Consider the following 15,278-nt stretch of genomic DNA (forward strand, 5'->3'; position numbering starts at 1 on the left):
GCGGTCGGCCCTGGAGCCAGCCCGCTGGGGGTTCCAATTTCAGCCCCTGCGCTTACCAGCCGGGAGACCTTGGGCGAGTCCCTTATCTGGCCGAGTCCCTCACCTGGCTGCTAATGCAAAAAGGGGATAATGAAACTACTTAGCTACAGGGTCGAAAAGGGCCCAGCTGAATAATCCTCAGTGTTGGCAGTGCATCCGATTACAAATTCCCAGGCCCTATTCAGGGGCTGATCTGCATGCCTGAGGGTAGGGCCTGGAAATACGAAATCCAAATTCCTGAGAAGCCACAGCAGATACACTACGCCCCACCTCTCAATCTGGGGTTACCGTTCCTCTCAGGGAGAAGTAATCACCCTTTATTTCCTTCCACCAGGAAACGAGCTGTCCAGGACATACCTTGAAAACCCCAGAAAGTAACCATGGAGGCAAAAATGGCAACTCTGTCCTTGCCCAGTGCATGGCCCGGCACACAGCTAAGGTTTTAAAGGCCCACCAGGTGCCCTGGAAAGCTTCCCGGTCTGTGTGTGTGTGGGTGGGGGGGTGGGGGGAGGGGGCGGTTAGCAAGCCTGAGGCTCAAGTTCAGCTTTAACCGGAATTCGGCGCGTGACCGTAGATCTGTCTGTTGAACTCTGAGGGCTGGGGTAGAGTTCGGAAACCGTGGGCTCCTCGGGGTGGGGGCTGCTCGGAGAGGATGGAGTCCCCGGGTCCTCAGGCTGGGCATCTTCATCAGATTCGGCATCCTCCCCAGGCCCAAGCCCTGCTAGCTTCCTGCTGGCCTCCCACAGCCGGTGAGCTGCTCGGTCGTCTCTGGCGGCTGGGGGCACTTCCTCCACGTGGCAGTTGGCGAAGTACCTCCCGCTGAGGGGCTCAATGCCTTCCTGCAGAGCGCAGTACAGGGGTGTCTGGGCACCCCCTCGCGGTGCCCGGAGCACCAGCCAAGCCAGGGGGCGCAAAAGTGGGCGGAGCCATCCAGGAACGTGGCGCAGGAAGAGCTCCGAGTTCACTGGCCCTGTGGACGGGAAGAAATGAAGCAAGCAGGGAAGACGACCGTGGTTGAGGGTCTAGGGTAAGAGGCAAGCACAGGACTACAAAGGAGTGGGAAAAAGAGTCCGGTCCCAGGGAAGCCAAGGTCGGATTAACCAGGTAGTACTTAGGGACCTGATAAGCTGACCTCACTCGTTTCTAACAGCAAGCCGCTTCTTGTCCATCCAAGCTCTTTACACATCCTCATCTTCCAGATATTGCTCATGCTGTGTCCCTGACTGCTCAGTCACTTCAGTCATGTTCGACTCTTTTCGACCCTATGGACTTCTCCCATGGGATTCTTCAGGCAAGAAACTAGCCTGGAACAATCTGTCCCTCTCCATCTTTTTTTCTAGCTCATCTTTTTTTCCTGTTCCTTTGTGTTTTGTTTATCTTTTGGCCTCCCCCAGTGGCATGTGGGATCTTAGTTCCCCAAACCAGGAATCAAACCCTCATCCCCTGCATTGGAAACATGAGGAGTCCTAACCATTGGACTGCCAGGAAAGTCCTCCTATTCCTTTGTTTAACCAGCAAACATTTATGAACACCTACAATAGACCAGCCACTGCTTTGGATATTAGAGATATGGAGTCTAATAATGGCTAGCTATAATTATTATATCACTATTATAATTTTAATGAGGCTTAGGTAATGATTGTCTAATATTTGGTATAGTATTATGGGTCAGGCAGATCTTGTTATCCGGCAACTTGTTCCCTAAGGCAGGGATGGGTCTTCAGTTCAGTTCAGTTGCTCAGTCGTCTCCGACTCTTTGCGACCCCATGGACTGCAGCACGCCAGGCCTCCCTGTCCATCACCAACTCTGGGAGTTTACTCAAACTCATGTCCATTGAGTCAGTGATGCCATCCAACCATCTCATCCTCTGTCGTCCCCTTATCCTCCTGCCTTCAATCTTTCCCAGCACCAGGGTCTTTTCCAGTGAGTCAATTCTTCGAATCAGGTGGCTAGAGTATTGGCGTTTCAGCTTCAACGTCAGTCCTTCCAATGTACATTCAGGACTGATTTCCTTTAGGATGGACTGGTTGGATTTCCTTGCAGTCCAAGGGACTCTCAAGAATCTTCTCCAACACCTCAGGGATGGGTCTTACTAATTAGTAAAATCACTCAGACTGTAAGAATGCTTCCAGTGGACCCCTAGACCCTGGATGATCCAGCCTATCTCTATACCTCATCTCTTGCCACATTCCCTTCCTCACTCTGTTCCAGCCACAGCAGGCTCTCTGTTCTTTCTTAAACACACCAGGCACTTCTGCCTCAGGACCTTTGCACTTGGTATTTACTCTGTTCTTTTACTCTTCTCCCTAGAATGCCTCATAGGTCATTCATTTCCTTCAAGCTTCTACTCAAATGTCACCTTTTCAGTTACATCTTCCTTGACTGCCATAGATAAACATAGCATCCCCTGTCATTTCTTTTTTCTTTTTCTTTTGCCAACTCTGTCATTTCTTAGTCCCCTTTCCCTGTCTTATCTTTCCCTGCAGCACTTTATTTTTTTTATTTTTTCCTGCAGCACTTTAAACACCACCTGTCATTGTATATATTTATTAGCTGTCTCCTTCTGTAAAGTAGAATGTAAACTCTACAAGGATGAGGTCTTTGTTTTGCTCACTGCTACATTCCCTGTGTCTAGATTAATGCCTGGAACATAGTAGGTACTCAGTAAATGCTTCCTGAATGAGTAATTATTAGCTAACATCATCAGTTCAGTCATGCAGATGGCTCCTTGGGGTAAGAACCTAGGCCTTCCTCATTGCCATGCCTTACCCAGCCATCAGCATCTGAGCTTGTGGTGTGAGACAAGCTCAGACAAGAATAGCCTGGCTTCAAGATCAGCAAGGAACGGGCCTCTCCCTGGACCAGGCTTCCTTCCTGCTCTGAGATTCTGTGGCTCAGTGAGAGGCTGGGGGAGCAGGGGAAGGGGCGAGGATGGGAGAGGGGGAATAAGAATGAAGCAGAGCAGCCAGAGAGCCGAACCTCACCTGGGTGGGCTGCATAGCAGGTGACGCCAGTGCCCTCAAGCTGAGTGGCAAGCTCCCTGGCGAACAACACGTTGGCCAGCTTACTGTTGGCATATGCCCGCAGCTCCTGCCGCCAGCCCACCACTGGGTGGTCCAGGCGTGTGAAGTCGAGGCGGCCTCTGCGGTGGGCAGCAGAGGAGACCACCACCACACGGCTGGGGGCGCTCGTCTTGAGCCGGGGCAGCAGCAGGTGCGTCAGCAGGAAGGGGCCGATGTGGTTCACACGCAACAGCAGGTTAAAGGGCTCCCGGGTCCGGCCGCAGGAACTGATCCCTGGGGTAGGGGCTAGGTGTGAGCAACTGCTCCAGAGGGATTCTCGGAGGCCTCAGCATCCCCCAGGTGAGATGGTGGTAGGGGGCATCCTTCCCACATGTTTACCAGTCCCTCGGCCAAGCCTGCCTGGAAGGGTCGGCTGGCTGCCCCTGGCACCCTCCCACCCCTCCGCAGGTTGGCTTCCCTCACCGGCATTGTGGATGAGGATGTCCAGCCGTGGCTCAGAGCTCAGGAAGGCAGTGGCAAAGGCCCTCACGGAGGCCAGACTGGCCAAGTCCAAGGCCATGAAGATGACTTCATTGTTCCCACTCTCCTGTGGAGTGGCAAGAAGTGGCCTGTCATACACACCCTTCTCTTCTTCCTTCTCCCCAGGCACCAAATTCTGAGAGTTCAGCTCCTACTAACTCCTTCTACTAAGATCTTCCCCAGGCATTAGAATGTAGTGGATAAGTATGTGGATGCTGGATGCAAATCTTGACTTTGCTTATTACTAGAGTGATACCTCGGGCAAGATACTTAATCTTTCTGAGCCTTAGTTCTCTGTAAAATGGAAATAATAATATTACTGATAGAATTATTGTGAGGATTAAATGAGTTAATATATGTAAAATCTTTAGAACACTGCCTGGCATGTAGTCACCACTCTTTAGGCACTTGCTTTTTTTTTTGGTACTTGCTATTATTATTAATATTATCATACCCTCTGCCCATTATTGTTTACTCTAAAATCTACAACGGACTACTCACTGGTCTCCTCCAACCCGCTGTTACCCACTACAAACCAGGTGCCACACAGTCACTTAGGGGTTCATTCCCAAAGGTTATTCTGACAGTCCAGTCCCTGCTGAGGACACTTCATCGGATCTCTGTCCATTCTATGAAATCTGATCTCCTCAGTAGGGTCTATACGGGCCCTTTGAACCTGGCCCTGGCTCAGAGAGTTCAGCCCCTTCCTTTTGCCTCTTCTCCCCATACTCCGTGCTCCGGCCTCATTAAACCTTTCAATCAGTTTCTCAGATCAGACCATTCATCTTGCCTCAGGGCCTCTGCATATGCTGTTCCCTCTGCTGTTCTCTTTCCAACTTTCATTAGAGTAACTTCCACTGATTCTTAAATGTCTTAGAACAGCAGTTACTTCCTTCAGACCTGGTGTCCCTTCGCTGTGTGACCAGAGCACCTGTGCACCCGCTTCTCCATTTGGAGAAGCGGGCTGCATTGTCCTTTAAGGGACTGGATACCCCCGCCCCAATGTCTCCAGCTACCCGGCTCTTTTCCGTCCTCTGTTCACCCTCCCGCCAGGCCCCGCCCTCCCCCGCCAGGCCCCGCCCTCCAAAACCCCGCCCTCCCTCACCTGGCGGAGGTCGAATGCAGCCGCTTCGCCGCGCTCCCGGCTCCTGCAGGCCAGCACCACGCGCGCTCCTCGGCGCGCCAACTCCAGTGCCGTCATCTTCCCGATGCCGCTGTTAGCACCTGAGGAGGGTGGGCGGGAGCGGAGCTGAGGCGTCGGGCCCCCGCCCCACCGTCCCGGCTCCCCGCCCCCTGCCCGCCCTCCAGCACTCACCCGTGACCACGGCCGTGCGGCCCCGCAGGCTGGCGAGGCCGCGGCACGGCGGGGCCTTCACCAGGTTGTAGTAGACAAGCACGTAGGCGCCCAGCAGCAGCCCCACGCCCAGCAGCAGCGCCTCCATGCCGGCCGCACCTCCGGGCTCCCGCCCAGGCCCGGAGCCGCCTGGATCGCCGCCCGGGGGGCTGCGGGCTCTCCCCGCACCGGCCTGGAAGGGCGCCTGACGCTCTTCGGCTTGGCGAAGGCGGAGGCGGAGGCGGGTGGCAGACAGGGCAGGGATATGTGTGCGTGCGTGTGTGCGTGGGCCCTGGGAGCGCCCCCTAGGCGTGCGTCTGCGTCCTCGGGGTGTGCGCTGGTGTGAAAACCTAGGTGCCTATGTGCGTTTGCGCCTGGGAGCGCCCTCTAGGTATGTACACGCACCTCTAGTGAAGGTGCTAGTCTTTTTGGTATGTGATGTGCCCATGGATCCTGTGATCGTCCTTTAGGTTGTGTGCGTGACTCTGGATCCTGTGTGAGCGCGCCCTTGTGAACACCTTGTAGGTGTGTGAGTTTGTGGGCTTCGAGCCCCTCCAGGTGTGTGCATGCATCTGTATTCTGTCAGTGTGTGCATGAATGACCGTCTTCGCGTGTACCTGTACTCTGTGCTGGGCTCTGTTGCAGAAGACTTGCAGGAAGGGGCTTAGCAGACGGATGGGCTCTCTGGGTGTCAGTATGCAGCAGTCCTTCCCTTCTGGAGAGGGGTGGGCTCCTGAATGCTGCTGTGTCTGACAGTGAGTCTAGTCCTGGATTCTTTGCCCTCTGTGAACAAGTCCATCAGTTCCTTATCCTCTTATTTCAGCCCTCAGCTTCTAGGATCTTCTCAACCCAGGGATCGAACCCAGGTCTCCCACGTTGCAGGCGGATTCTTTACCAGCTGAGCCACGAGGTAACCCCTCAGCTTCTAGGATTCTTTTCATTTCTTCCCATGGAGGTCAGAGAGGTGACACAGTGCATGCAGGGTGGCACCATCAGTTCAGGGCTGTCAGGATTCACTTATTATTCATTAGCTGTCTATCTTCCACCTCCTTGTACCCCACCAGACCCCTCCTTTATATATATATATAATGCATTTGGCTGCACCGGGTCTTCTTAACTGCAGCACGTGGGATCTAGTTCCCTGAGCAGGGATTGGACCTGGGGCTCCTGCATTGGGAGTACAGTCTTAGCTGCTGGCCCACTAGGGAAGTCCTCCACCCCTCCATTTCCGAAGAGAAGCAGGAAGAGTGTAAAATCTGTCCTCTGATCTTCAGGAGGAAATTTGTCTCTGGAATGATTCTGACAGGTGGGAGAAATAGGTAAAGAGGCTTCATTACTGAATAGAAGTGATTATGATGGCTGAGTGGGTGGGGACAGCTAGGGAGGCATGGGTAAGGGTATTATTTCTGGCCAGGTGACTTGCCAGGAGAAAGGAGAAATCCAGTCCAATTTAGCACCTGTTGTTTGGCACTCACAGCATGCCCAGCAGTGCAGGTAGCCTTGGAAATACGGAGCAGAACAATGTTTCTGCCCTTAAGGAGTTCACAAGGCCCATCGGGGGAGGAGGAGGAGAGTGGTGGAGGCAAAGCTAGACGGGTGGGTGGCAGCCAGGGTCAGACCTCAGATTCCAGCGGTTTCCTGTTTAGTTGCACCATGGATTCAGCGTTCATGTGTCCATACTGTGGGATGAGACTAGGGATGGAATATGAGTGAAATAAATGGATGTGCTCTCCACCCCCACCAAAACAAAATCCTGACATGCAAACAGGTACCACGCACTCTTAACAGCGCTGGCATGCATACGCACAGCTGTGTTCTCTAAGCATGAGATGGTTTTCAGGAAAAACTTGGCAGATAAAGTTTCTTAAGTATAATGTGCAAGAAGGAATAGTTTGTTTAAATAAAAGGGAGCTTGGAGGCCTGAGAATTTAGGTAATGGGTGAACTCATCTGTCCAGGGGCTGCAGTTGTAAACTTGTGACTGCGAGTAGAGTTACTTGTGGCATGACTGAGTCTACAGACTGGATTTCTTTGTTCTTCAGACATTTGAAACAAACTGCTCCACACTAGATTCTAAGCTCCAAGAGGCAGGGGCCACATCTGCCCTGATGATTGCTCACAGCAAGTTACTGAGACAAAGATCCAAGGCCAGCAAAGGCTGGGTACTGGAGGAACTTGAGTGATACTTGAAATAATGAATTGCTCCATACCCAGCTAGGGCTGGGGGCGGGGGAGGGGGGTGAAACCCAGGTGTTACGACTTCTCCCAGAAGAGATGGATAAAATGATAGCAAATAACTGAAGAAAAGACAGCCCCAACTGCTTGGGTTAAAGCTTCTGGAGCAGAATGCAGAGGTCTCATGCTCTTATTTAAAAAAAATACTTTTGGTTGTGTGGGGTTTCTCTAGTTGCGGTGAGTGGGGGCTGCTCTTCACTGTGGTGTGTGGGCTTCTGATTGCAGTGGCTTCTCTTGAGGTGAAGCATGGGTTCTAGGTGAGGGCTTAGATGCTTCGAGGCATGTAGGATCCTCTCAGACCAGGGGTCGAACCCAAGTGCCCAGCTTTGGCAGGCAAGATTCTTTACCACTGAGCCACCAGAGAAGTCCAGCCATCTCCTATTTTAATGTCTTGGTTTTGGAGCCAAGAGGACCAGGGATCAGTAGTACTCTTGGGATTCTTGTAGAATCTGATCACATCAAATGCTCAAGCCCTCTGAATTCCCTCAAGTCACCCACAAAGCCATACAACAACCCGCCATTGCAGCGGAACCCCTCCCCTTCCATTTGGCCTTCCCACCCTGGGCACACTTTTCTCCAACACCTGCCCTCTTCCTGACTTCCCTGGGGACTGAGGATCTGGGAATGAGACTTGTTCAGTGGGGCTGTGGGACCAGGGCCTCAGGACGGTTCCCTCTTAAGGGTGATGACAGGTAGGACAGACAGGCAGAAAACATAATTTGAAGTATTTTTGTTTTTTTATATACAGAATACAGGAAAGTTTCTGTAAAGTCTAAAACATTACAATTACTATGTACATCGGTACTAGTTGTGGGGGAGGGGGGAGAGGAGGGAGCCAGGGGTGGGAGGAAGAGGAGAGAAGTGGCAAGAGAACAAAAAAAGGAGACAAAACAGGTTTACGACAAAAACGTTTTTGCTACAATAGACAATTTGAAGAAAACGCTCTACCACATGTAGTACTGTACACAGTTTTTAAAAACATTGAAAAAATGTCATCACTAGATGTATTTACACAAAATCCAAATACACTTTTCCTTATTTGAAATAAAATAAGATGGACAGCCAGAAAAAGAATTCATTTCTCATTTGTCCATAATACACAGTAGCTACCTGTAGTGCAACCGCTGCAGAAAGGGAAAATAACCTGGAGGGTGGGAACCATGGAAGGAGGGTGGGTACGATCTTTATATTAAATAAAACAATGATATTGTATAGATTTTGCTGTATGAAAACTGTATTTTTTTCTTTTAATATAAAACTATTGTCACTGCCACAAAATAGAACAAGTTTCTGATTATTTTACAACGGCGGGCGAGGGGGAGGGAGCAGGAGGTGGGTGGGGAACGGTTTTGTGTCGGAGGTGTCCAGACCATCGGCCTTCCCCTCCCTGCCCACGCTGTTCCTCAGCTCGGTCTGCCGCTTTCCCATGAAATGTTGAGTACAAATATATGTGCAAATGCCCCCTAGAACTTGAGAAAAGAAAAAGGATTTTTAAAAAACAGTCAAAAGGTTTCTTCATTTCATGCAAAGATTGTAGTCGAAGGGTTTCCGGTGGAGTATAGAAAAAAAACCCGGGCTTGGTTTGTGTACATTTTTGCATTGCAGGAGTCTTGGGTGGGGTGGACGGGCGGGTGACGGGGTAGCCGCCAGTCCTAGGGAACGGAGTTGGAGCGCAGCACGGGGCCCTGGTGGGGCTTGAGAGAGAGCTTCTCGGCCAAGACCCCATCCTGCAGCAGGCCGGCCTCGCCTTTGGGCTGTTTGGTCGCAAACTCAGTGATGCTGAAGACAAACTGCAGGCACCCCAGCTTGATGTAGCTGCCGTGGTGCAGCAAGGCCGTGCCCTCCCAGCCGGCCCCACTGCCCCCAATCAAGCTCGAGCTGCTGGCTTTGCAGTTGCAGGGTCTCCGCTGCGGCCCCTGGGCCTGGGAACTCATCATGGCTGCCTCTTCACTTGGCTCTTCATCCTGTTTCTGGTGCCGGCGGCGCCCTGGGAGAGAAGGGGAAGGTCACAAGAGAGGAACAGTGAGCAGCCAAGCCCCACCTGGGCCGCTGGCCAGGGTGGGGCCCCTGCACCTCCCCACTCTAAAATGCTGCATGACTTGGGGTGAGGGACGCTCAGAAAGGAGGGGTGGGGTCTGAGGCTCCCAAGGTAGGTGTATATACCCATGGGAGTGCACAGCACGTGCTTCTCTGTGGCCTTTCCGGGGCCCATGAGCAAGGAGAACCTGGCCAACGGGACCGGGAAGGCGAGCGACAGCAGGTCATGGCAGTGAGCCACAGCCACTCTGAGGCGTCAGACCAAGTGTCCAAAAAGGGCAGGCTCCGTGGCCACAGGCCTCTGCTCCAACTTACTGATGACACTCTGCACTTTGGCAACAATACTGCTTGGGGGGGTTGGCGGGGTCTTCTCAGAGAAGTCACATGAATACAGCACATTGTCCACCGTTGTCCCGTGCTCACTGTAGTTTAACAGCTCATAATGTTTGGTATTCTGAGGAGGAGGAGGGAAGATAAGATGTGTGGTCTGCTGCGTGGGGCCTGGGGCTAAGGGGAGAGAGGACACATGGAGAAGGCTGTGCTGCTCTACCGGGGAGCTCCCTCCTTCCTTCCCCGTCACGCCCCGCTGCCCTGCCCCTTCCAATGGGCTCAAGACTCATGTCCTCAAGAAAGCTTTCTTTCCTACCCTCCCATTACGCTGCCTCCTTAGCACGGGCTCCTGGTGAAATGACATTCACTGGCACGTGATGACGACGATGATGAAACCCACAGGGACACGCCTGGAGGGCTTGGTTCCTTCTACGTTGGTCCCCCCGCGCCGCCCCGCCCCACTTAGGGTGCCTCGTCCCTCCCTGGGCCTGCTGACCCACCTCAGGAGAAATAGGGGCCCTACTCCCCAGGACGGATGCCCTTCACCCTAAGGCTCTTCTCTTCCGGGAATGCCAGGGAGGCAACAGAAGGAGAGGACCCCATCCCATTCCCCTCACCCAGGGCACTGAACAAAACCCCAGTGCTGGGAGAGGCCTCAGGTTGGCAGAGCTCTCTGGCACCCTCACCTCATCGTAGAATATGCAGGCGTGTTTCCCGGACACGTAGTTACAGTGACCATAGTTTGTAAGGCACACGTCCATGTCAGCTCCTGCGAGGGGCGGAGGGCAGAGCAGAGGAAAGGAAAGCAAAGAACAGACTGTGAGGTGGATGCGCGGGGGAGCTGAGCAGGGTGGGAGTTAGCTTCTGGGTGGGAACTCAAGGGACAGGTAAGCTCAGGGCCCTCTCCTTATATTTTCGAACAAAAACTGCTCTCTTTTCCAATCCCCTGTAAAAGAACAGACGTCCCTGCCAGCTCATGTGCTTCAGAACATGGGATGCTGCCCAGAGGGGTGCAGGGAGTGATCTCCATGCGAGCACAACATGGGGTGCATGGCCCAGAAACAGCATCATCTGAGAGAAAGGGACCCGTCCAGGCTAAGGGCCTGCCTGTCCCTCTGGCAAGACGCAGGGCCCAGTATGGGTTACACGCGTGTCAGCCCCACCACTTCTTCAAAGGTCGCCAGGGACACAGCACGTGCCCTCTGCTCAGGTCTTTCCTGTGCTGTTGAATGCTCACTGAGCAGCAGTCAGGGCTGACTTCCGGGCAGTCTGATGCCACATGGGGCACAAGGCCTGAAGTGGGAAGATGGCAGCCGACAGTCCCTAAAGTCCCTCCTGTCCAGACATCTGCTGGGTTAAACCTGGAGAGGGCGTCCCTCCCTTTCTAGCCTCCATGGGTCAGGGTGTTCCTCTTCAGGGCTGGAGAGATTCAACGCCCCTCCCACCTGGCTTACCTGTCCCGATGTAGAGGGTTCGATAGCACATGTTCACAGCGCCTCCCAACCCTAAGAGGGGGTAGAACACAGCTCGGGCCTGTACTTCCCTTCTCTGCACTGCAAGGCAAACATAGGGATGTGACTGTTCAGGAACAGAACCTGGGGCCCAAACACACAAGAGAAGCTGGACATTTGGTCATGGAGAAAATAACCCCATTGGATGAGTCATCCTTCCAAACTCACACCTGACACAAAGCTGCTGCAGGGTGTAGCTCTCTCCCCCCACTTAACAGCGTTTCCCACACGGGGGAGTAAAAAGGACCATCTCTGAAGAGGACCATATAATTCAAGGATGATAGTACTCGAAGCACAAGGGCTGCTGGTTGGTTTATCAGGGATATACCAACTGATACTATAAAGGAGACTGTGCAAAAACCCCAGAAGGCACAAACCAATGTTCCTCTAATTTTGAATATGAATCACCCAGGGATCTTGTTAAAATGCGGATTCTGATTCCGTAGGTCTGAGGTGGGGCCGAGCTCTGCTAACAAGCTCTTAGGTGATACTGATGCTCATGGTCTGAGGATCCCACTTCTAAGCAGCAAGGCTTTTACTGGCTAACGCTCAAAGGTCTCTCCTAAGCAGAGTTAGCCTTTTGGAAAATCCTTCCAGCTCAAATACTGAGAAGCAAATGAGCAGAAAGCACATCATATATACCCAAAGGCACCCCTAGCTGCTTTCTGTCTCACAGGGATGAGTTACAGCAAGCACTCTCCCGAGCCTGATCTGAAAGTGGTGGTTGCCATCTCCTTTCTGCTTTTGAGAAAAGAAACTGTGGTGTTTCATTAAGCCCAGTAGAGGCTTGCATGGAGGACGGAGATTCTCCGTGGGGGGAGATGGCTGTGCACATGCAGAGGTGGACCTAGAGGGGTGGCGTGGACATGCGCACCTTCCATGTGGTGCCCTCCAGAAGCCAGCGGATGTGCCCCGACACCGCCCGGTGAAGCTTGGACCCGGGAGGGGAAAAGCTGATGTATTCTCTGCAAGGCCAGAAACTTGATCAGCTTCTCGTCCAGCATATTTATCTCGATTTCTATTAACCAAAGAGAAAGATTAAAAAGCAGCTGAGGAGGAAATGAAATGCGGCAATAGGTGAGGGTCACAGAGCCAATATTTCAGCATTCCTAAAATTCAGCCAAGTGATTTTTCTCAAACAACTCAGAGTACAAAGTGGTACCAGGGCCTGGAGCCAAGCATCTCACTGGCTCTTCTGCAACGAGGCTGCAGGCAGCCTGGGCAGATGCCCCCTGCAGTGGGGCAGCTTAACGTTAGGTACAGCGATCCAAGAAAGTGGAGCAAGACACCACTCGCCTACCTGGGATGAGAGGAAGCCCCGATGTCTGGTATTGAGGCGTGGACTTTCTAACCTCCCTGCTCACAGAGATCAAGGACTGCTCCAGTTCTCCCTGACTTTGGGGGTTTCTCACAGACGAGGTCCCTCCTTTGGGAGCTCCTGGTTTTATTCAAGTCCAGGTGATCTGCCTAAAGTGACTTTCTTCTCTTCTCGCTGGTTTAGCTTGGCTCTGCGCTCCCTTTTTCTTTGTTATGTGTATCAGTTCAATTCAGTCGCTCAGTCGTGTCCGACTCTTTGCAACCCCATGAACCGCAGCACGCCAGGCCTCCCTGTCCATCACCAACTCCCGGAGTTTACCCAAACTCATGTCCATTGAGTCAGTGATGCCATCTCACCATCTCATCCTCTGTCGTCCCCTTCTCCTCCTGCCTTCAATCTTATACAGCAGAATTGGGAGAAGGGGCTTTCTTTCCTACAGTCCTCCCACCTCCCTGCCCCCTAGGATCAGGGCCCCTTCTGCCCCTTTGCAATGAGCTGAACACTGCACAGGCGCAGCGACTCACTCACTCACCTCCATTGACATCCATGAATGCTCGAAGTGAGTTGGTGAGGTCCACCATGGCAGTAGAGTTGGCTGGGAAAGAGGGTACGGTTAAAGCGCTTCCTATGGATAACGTGCCGGGGCTGACCTTGCCATCTGGGGACGGAGCAGGAAGACTGTTACTTACGTTGCCTGAGGGAAACCCACCGGTCCAATCCCCCACTGCAGAGACAGGCCTGGATTTCGGGCCCAAGGTGATGTTCCCTTCTTGATCCTCACCCCATAGGCTCTGGAACTCCTAGAGCTAAAAACGTGTGGTGAGGAAGGGCAGGTGGAACGACAACACACCCGGGCACGCAGGAGTCCCCAGAGCACGAGAACGAGTGACATCTACAGCTCAGGGGGACGTGGTGGGACAGCTTCGTCCTCTGGGCCATGAATACCTCCCGGCTGCCTCTGCTCACTCAAGTAGGTGATGCCTGCCCCTGCAGCTCCTGCGTCCTAAAGTGGACTCACAGGTGCCAAAGGTAGCCAGGCTGGTATTCAGAGATAAACAGGATGAGAGCCTGAGAGTAGGGGCCATCCTGGGACCAGGGGCCCCCATGCAGAGAAGTCACAGTCACCTGGTCACCGAGACTCCCAGCTGACTAGGAGGCCAGTTCAGTTCAGACAGGAGAGACCACAGGGGGTTCCAGCAGCATCTGAAACCTGGTTCAGATGCTGGGGTCAGCAACCTTGAGGTCCTGAATGCTGACGGGGGACAGCTGAAAGAGCGGGTCTACACCCGGCCCAGGTAGCATTATGGGACTGCCTTGTAGAATGTGGCCCGAGTGCAAGCGTTCGGGCCAGAGCAACCTCTGCGGGCACCCAACTCTGCCTACTCTGGAGGGCAGTGCTGTTTTGCGGCCCTGCCTTCCCTGACACAGCAATTCCTTCAAACGAGCTGTCTCTGAGAATCTGGAATGGAGTGGATCATCAAACACAGAGGCCGTAACCCTCAGGCTGACCACGGCAGCTTCCGGGAGCCAGCTGCTCTCCTCTAAAGTGATGGGACAAAAAGCCTGGAGAGCATGGGAGGGGAGAGTCAAGAGACCCAGGCTCCACTTCTACCCCTGCACTGACTAACTCAGTAGGTTACCTTAAGGAAATCACTTTCAGAGCCTAAAGGTCCCGCCTTTAAATTAGGGACAAGTTAACAGGCACTTTCTCTTCTATCATAGAAACGGGGGGAAGGACAGTTAATACGGAGATCAAAGTCCTCTGGAACGTTTACAGGGATACAAGTGTTGCTTGAACCTTAAGAGTTATTTGCCAGAAGAGCATGAAAGGCTGAGCCGCACTCACCTGACGACGGCGCTGGTGAGCAGAATCGTTGATTGGCTCCTGTGGCCAAGATACCATCACCTGCTGCTTGGGGGGGAGTGAGCACCCGGGTGGCATTTGGGGGTGAGCCCAGTGGCCTTGAATCTGTCAACGGAGGTCCTATCTGGGATTGGACAGTCTTTCTTTGCAAAGTGCTGGTGTTCTCGATGCTGGCACAAGAGCTGGGAACGGAAGGGGGTAGGCTTGGGACAAGACCCACACTCCTCTGGGGGCAAGAGCTGGGGCCAGTGGCATTCTCTGTCTTCACAATGATGCCGACGGTGTGGTTCGGAAGCCCCCCAGCCGCTGGTGGCGTGAGGGGCCGGGGCCAGCCTTGCCGGTGTGAGAGGCCGGGTAGGGGGGTGTTGGCGCCTGGAAGTCGCCGGGGGTCCGTGGAATCAGTGGGGCTGCTGTAGAGGTGTGGGCCATTGGCTTTCACCTCTGTGTTCACCGGCCCGTTGGCAGTCCCACAGGGGGCTTTCTTGGATTTTTCCGCACAAGAGCTGCAGCTGATGTCCTCTAGGGTGGGGGGTTGGTGGGGTGGAGAGCAGCTCAGGGAATTCTGGGTGCTAAGCCCTGAGGGGCAGGACAAGGGGTAGTGGGAAGGTGGAGGTGCCTTGTCAGCTGTTTGCAGGGAGGTGGTGATTGAGCTGTCAGTCACAATAACAGGCTTAATATCAGCCTTCTCTGTCTGTTCAGAGTCCCAATGCGAAGGCATCTGCTTAGCAGATAAATGTTTCAATATGCTGCACTGGAGCGCAACAACACTACAGAGCCACTGCAACGGAAGGAGAGGAGAGGAGAGGAGGGTGAGAGGCCTGGGAGGCGCTGGTCCTTCCTGCCACAGCGGCCAGGGCTACAGCAGAGCCGACAAGCACTGTTTCCGAGGTCCCATCGCGAATGCCCAGAGAGGGTGTGCTTGACTCCTGAGAGGATTCCATCTCCATTCCCAAGCAAGGCTTGTCGGTACACACTCGGCAGGCAACACCCTGGTCAGCAGGGTTGGGGGTTCCCGTTCTGACTCTGCCCCTAAGGCTCACCTCGTCACCAATCTCCAGCAAGGACCCAA

At 53.5% G+C, this 15,278-nt stretch overlaps 2 protein-coding genes across 6 annotated transcripts in view; both read right to left on the reverse strand.

The window, feature by feature from the left end:
• Positions 1-318: 318 nt before the first annotated feature.
• Positions 319-5,206, reverse strand: DHRS13 (dehydrogenase/reductase 13). The gene is made up of 5 exons (XM_027517038.1): positions 4,898-5,206; positions 4,688-4,806; positions 3,526-3,649; positions 3,025-3,336; positions 319-1,009 (listed from the first exon to the last, which is right to left on the reverse strand). The coding sequence occupies exons 1-5, from the start codon at positions 5,022-5,024 to the stop codon at positions 558-560; spliced, it is 1,134 nt and encodes a 377-aa protein (XP_027372839.1). The 5' UTR covers positions 5,025-5,206; the 3' UTR covers positions 319-557.
• A 2,658-nt stretch (positions 5,207-7,864) lies between these two features.
• PHF12 (PHD finger protein 12) overlaps positions 7,865-15,278 on the reverse strand; it is a 39,912-nt gene continuing 32,498 nt past the window's right edge. The window contains exons 9-16 of one of the 5 annotated variants that reach the window (XR_003506681.1): positions 14,192-14,987; positions 13,127-13,151; positions 12,878-13,003; positions 11,902-12,045; positions 10,971-11,069; positions 10,203-10,285; positions 9,502-9,640; positions 7,865-9,136 (exon numbers count right to left, since the gene is read on the reverse strand). Coding sequence is in view for 2 of the 5 variants with exons in the window: in XM_027516801.1 (XP_027372602.1) it covers positions 8,802-9,136; positions 9,502-9,640; positions 10,203-10,285; positions 10,971-11,069; positions 11,902-12,045; positions 12,878-13,003; positions 14,192-14,987 (1,722 nt within the window). In the remaining 3 variants the exon portion in view is untranslated. Of the gene's footprint in view, positions 9,137-9,501; positions 9,694-10,202; positions 10,286-10,970; positions 11,070-11,901; positions 12,046-12,877; positions 13,004-13,126; positions 13,152-13,470; positions 13,556-14,191; positions 14,988-15,278 lie in introns of those variants that run through there. The other 4 variants (XR_003506680.1, XM_027516801.1, XR_003506682.1 and 1 more) reach the window with 4 other exon arrangements.

This window comes from Bos indicus x Bos taurus, chromosome 19 (genome assembly GCF_003369695.1).
Source record: "Bos indicus x Bos taurus breed Angus x Brahman F1 hybrid chromosome 19, Bos_hybrid_MaternalHap_v2.0, whole genome shotgun sequence".
Lineage (NCBI taxonomy): Eukaryota > Metazoa > Chordata > Mammalia > Artiodactyla > Bovidae > Bos > Bos indicus x Bos taurus.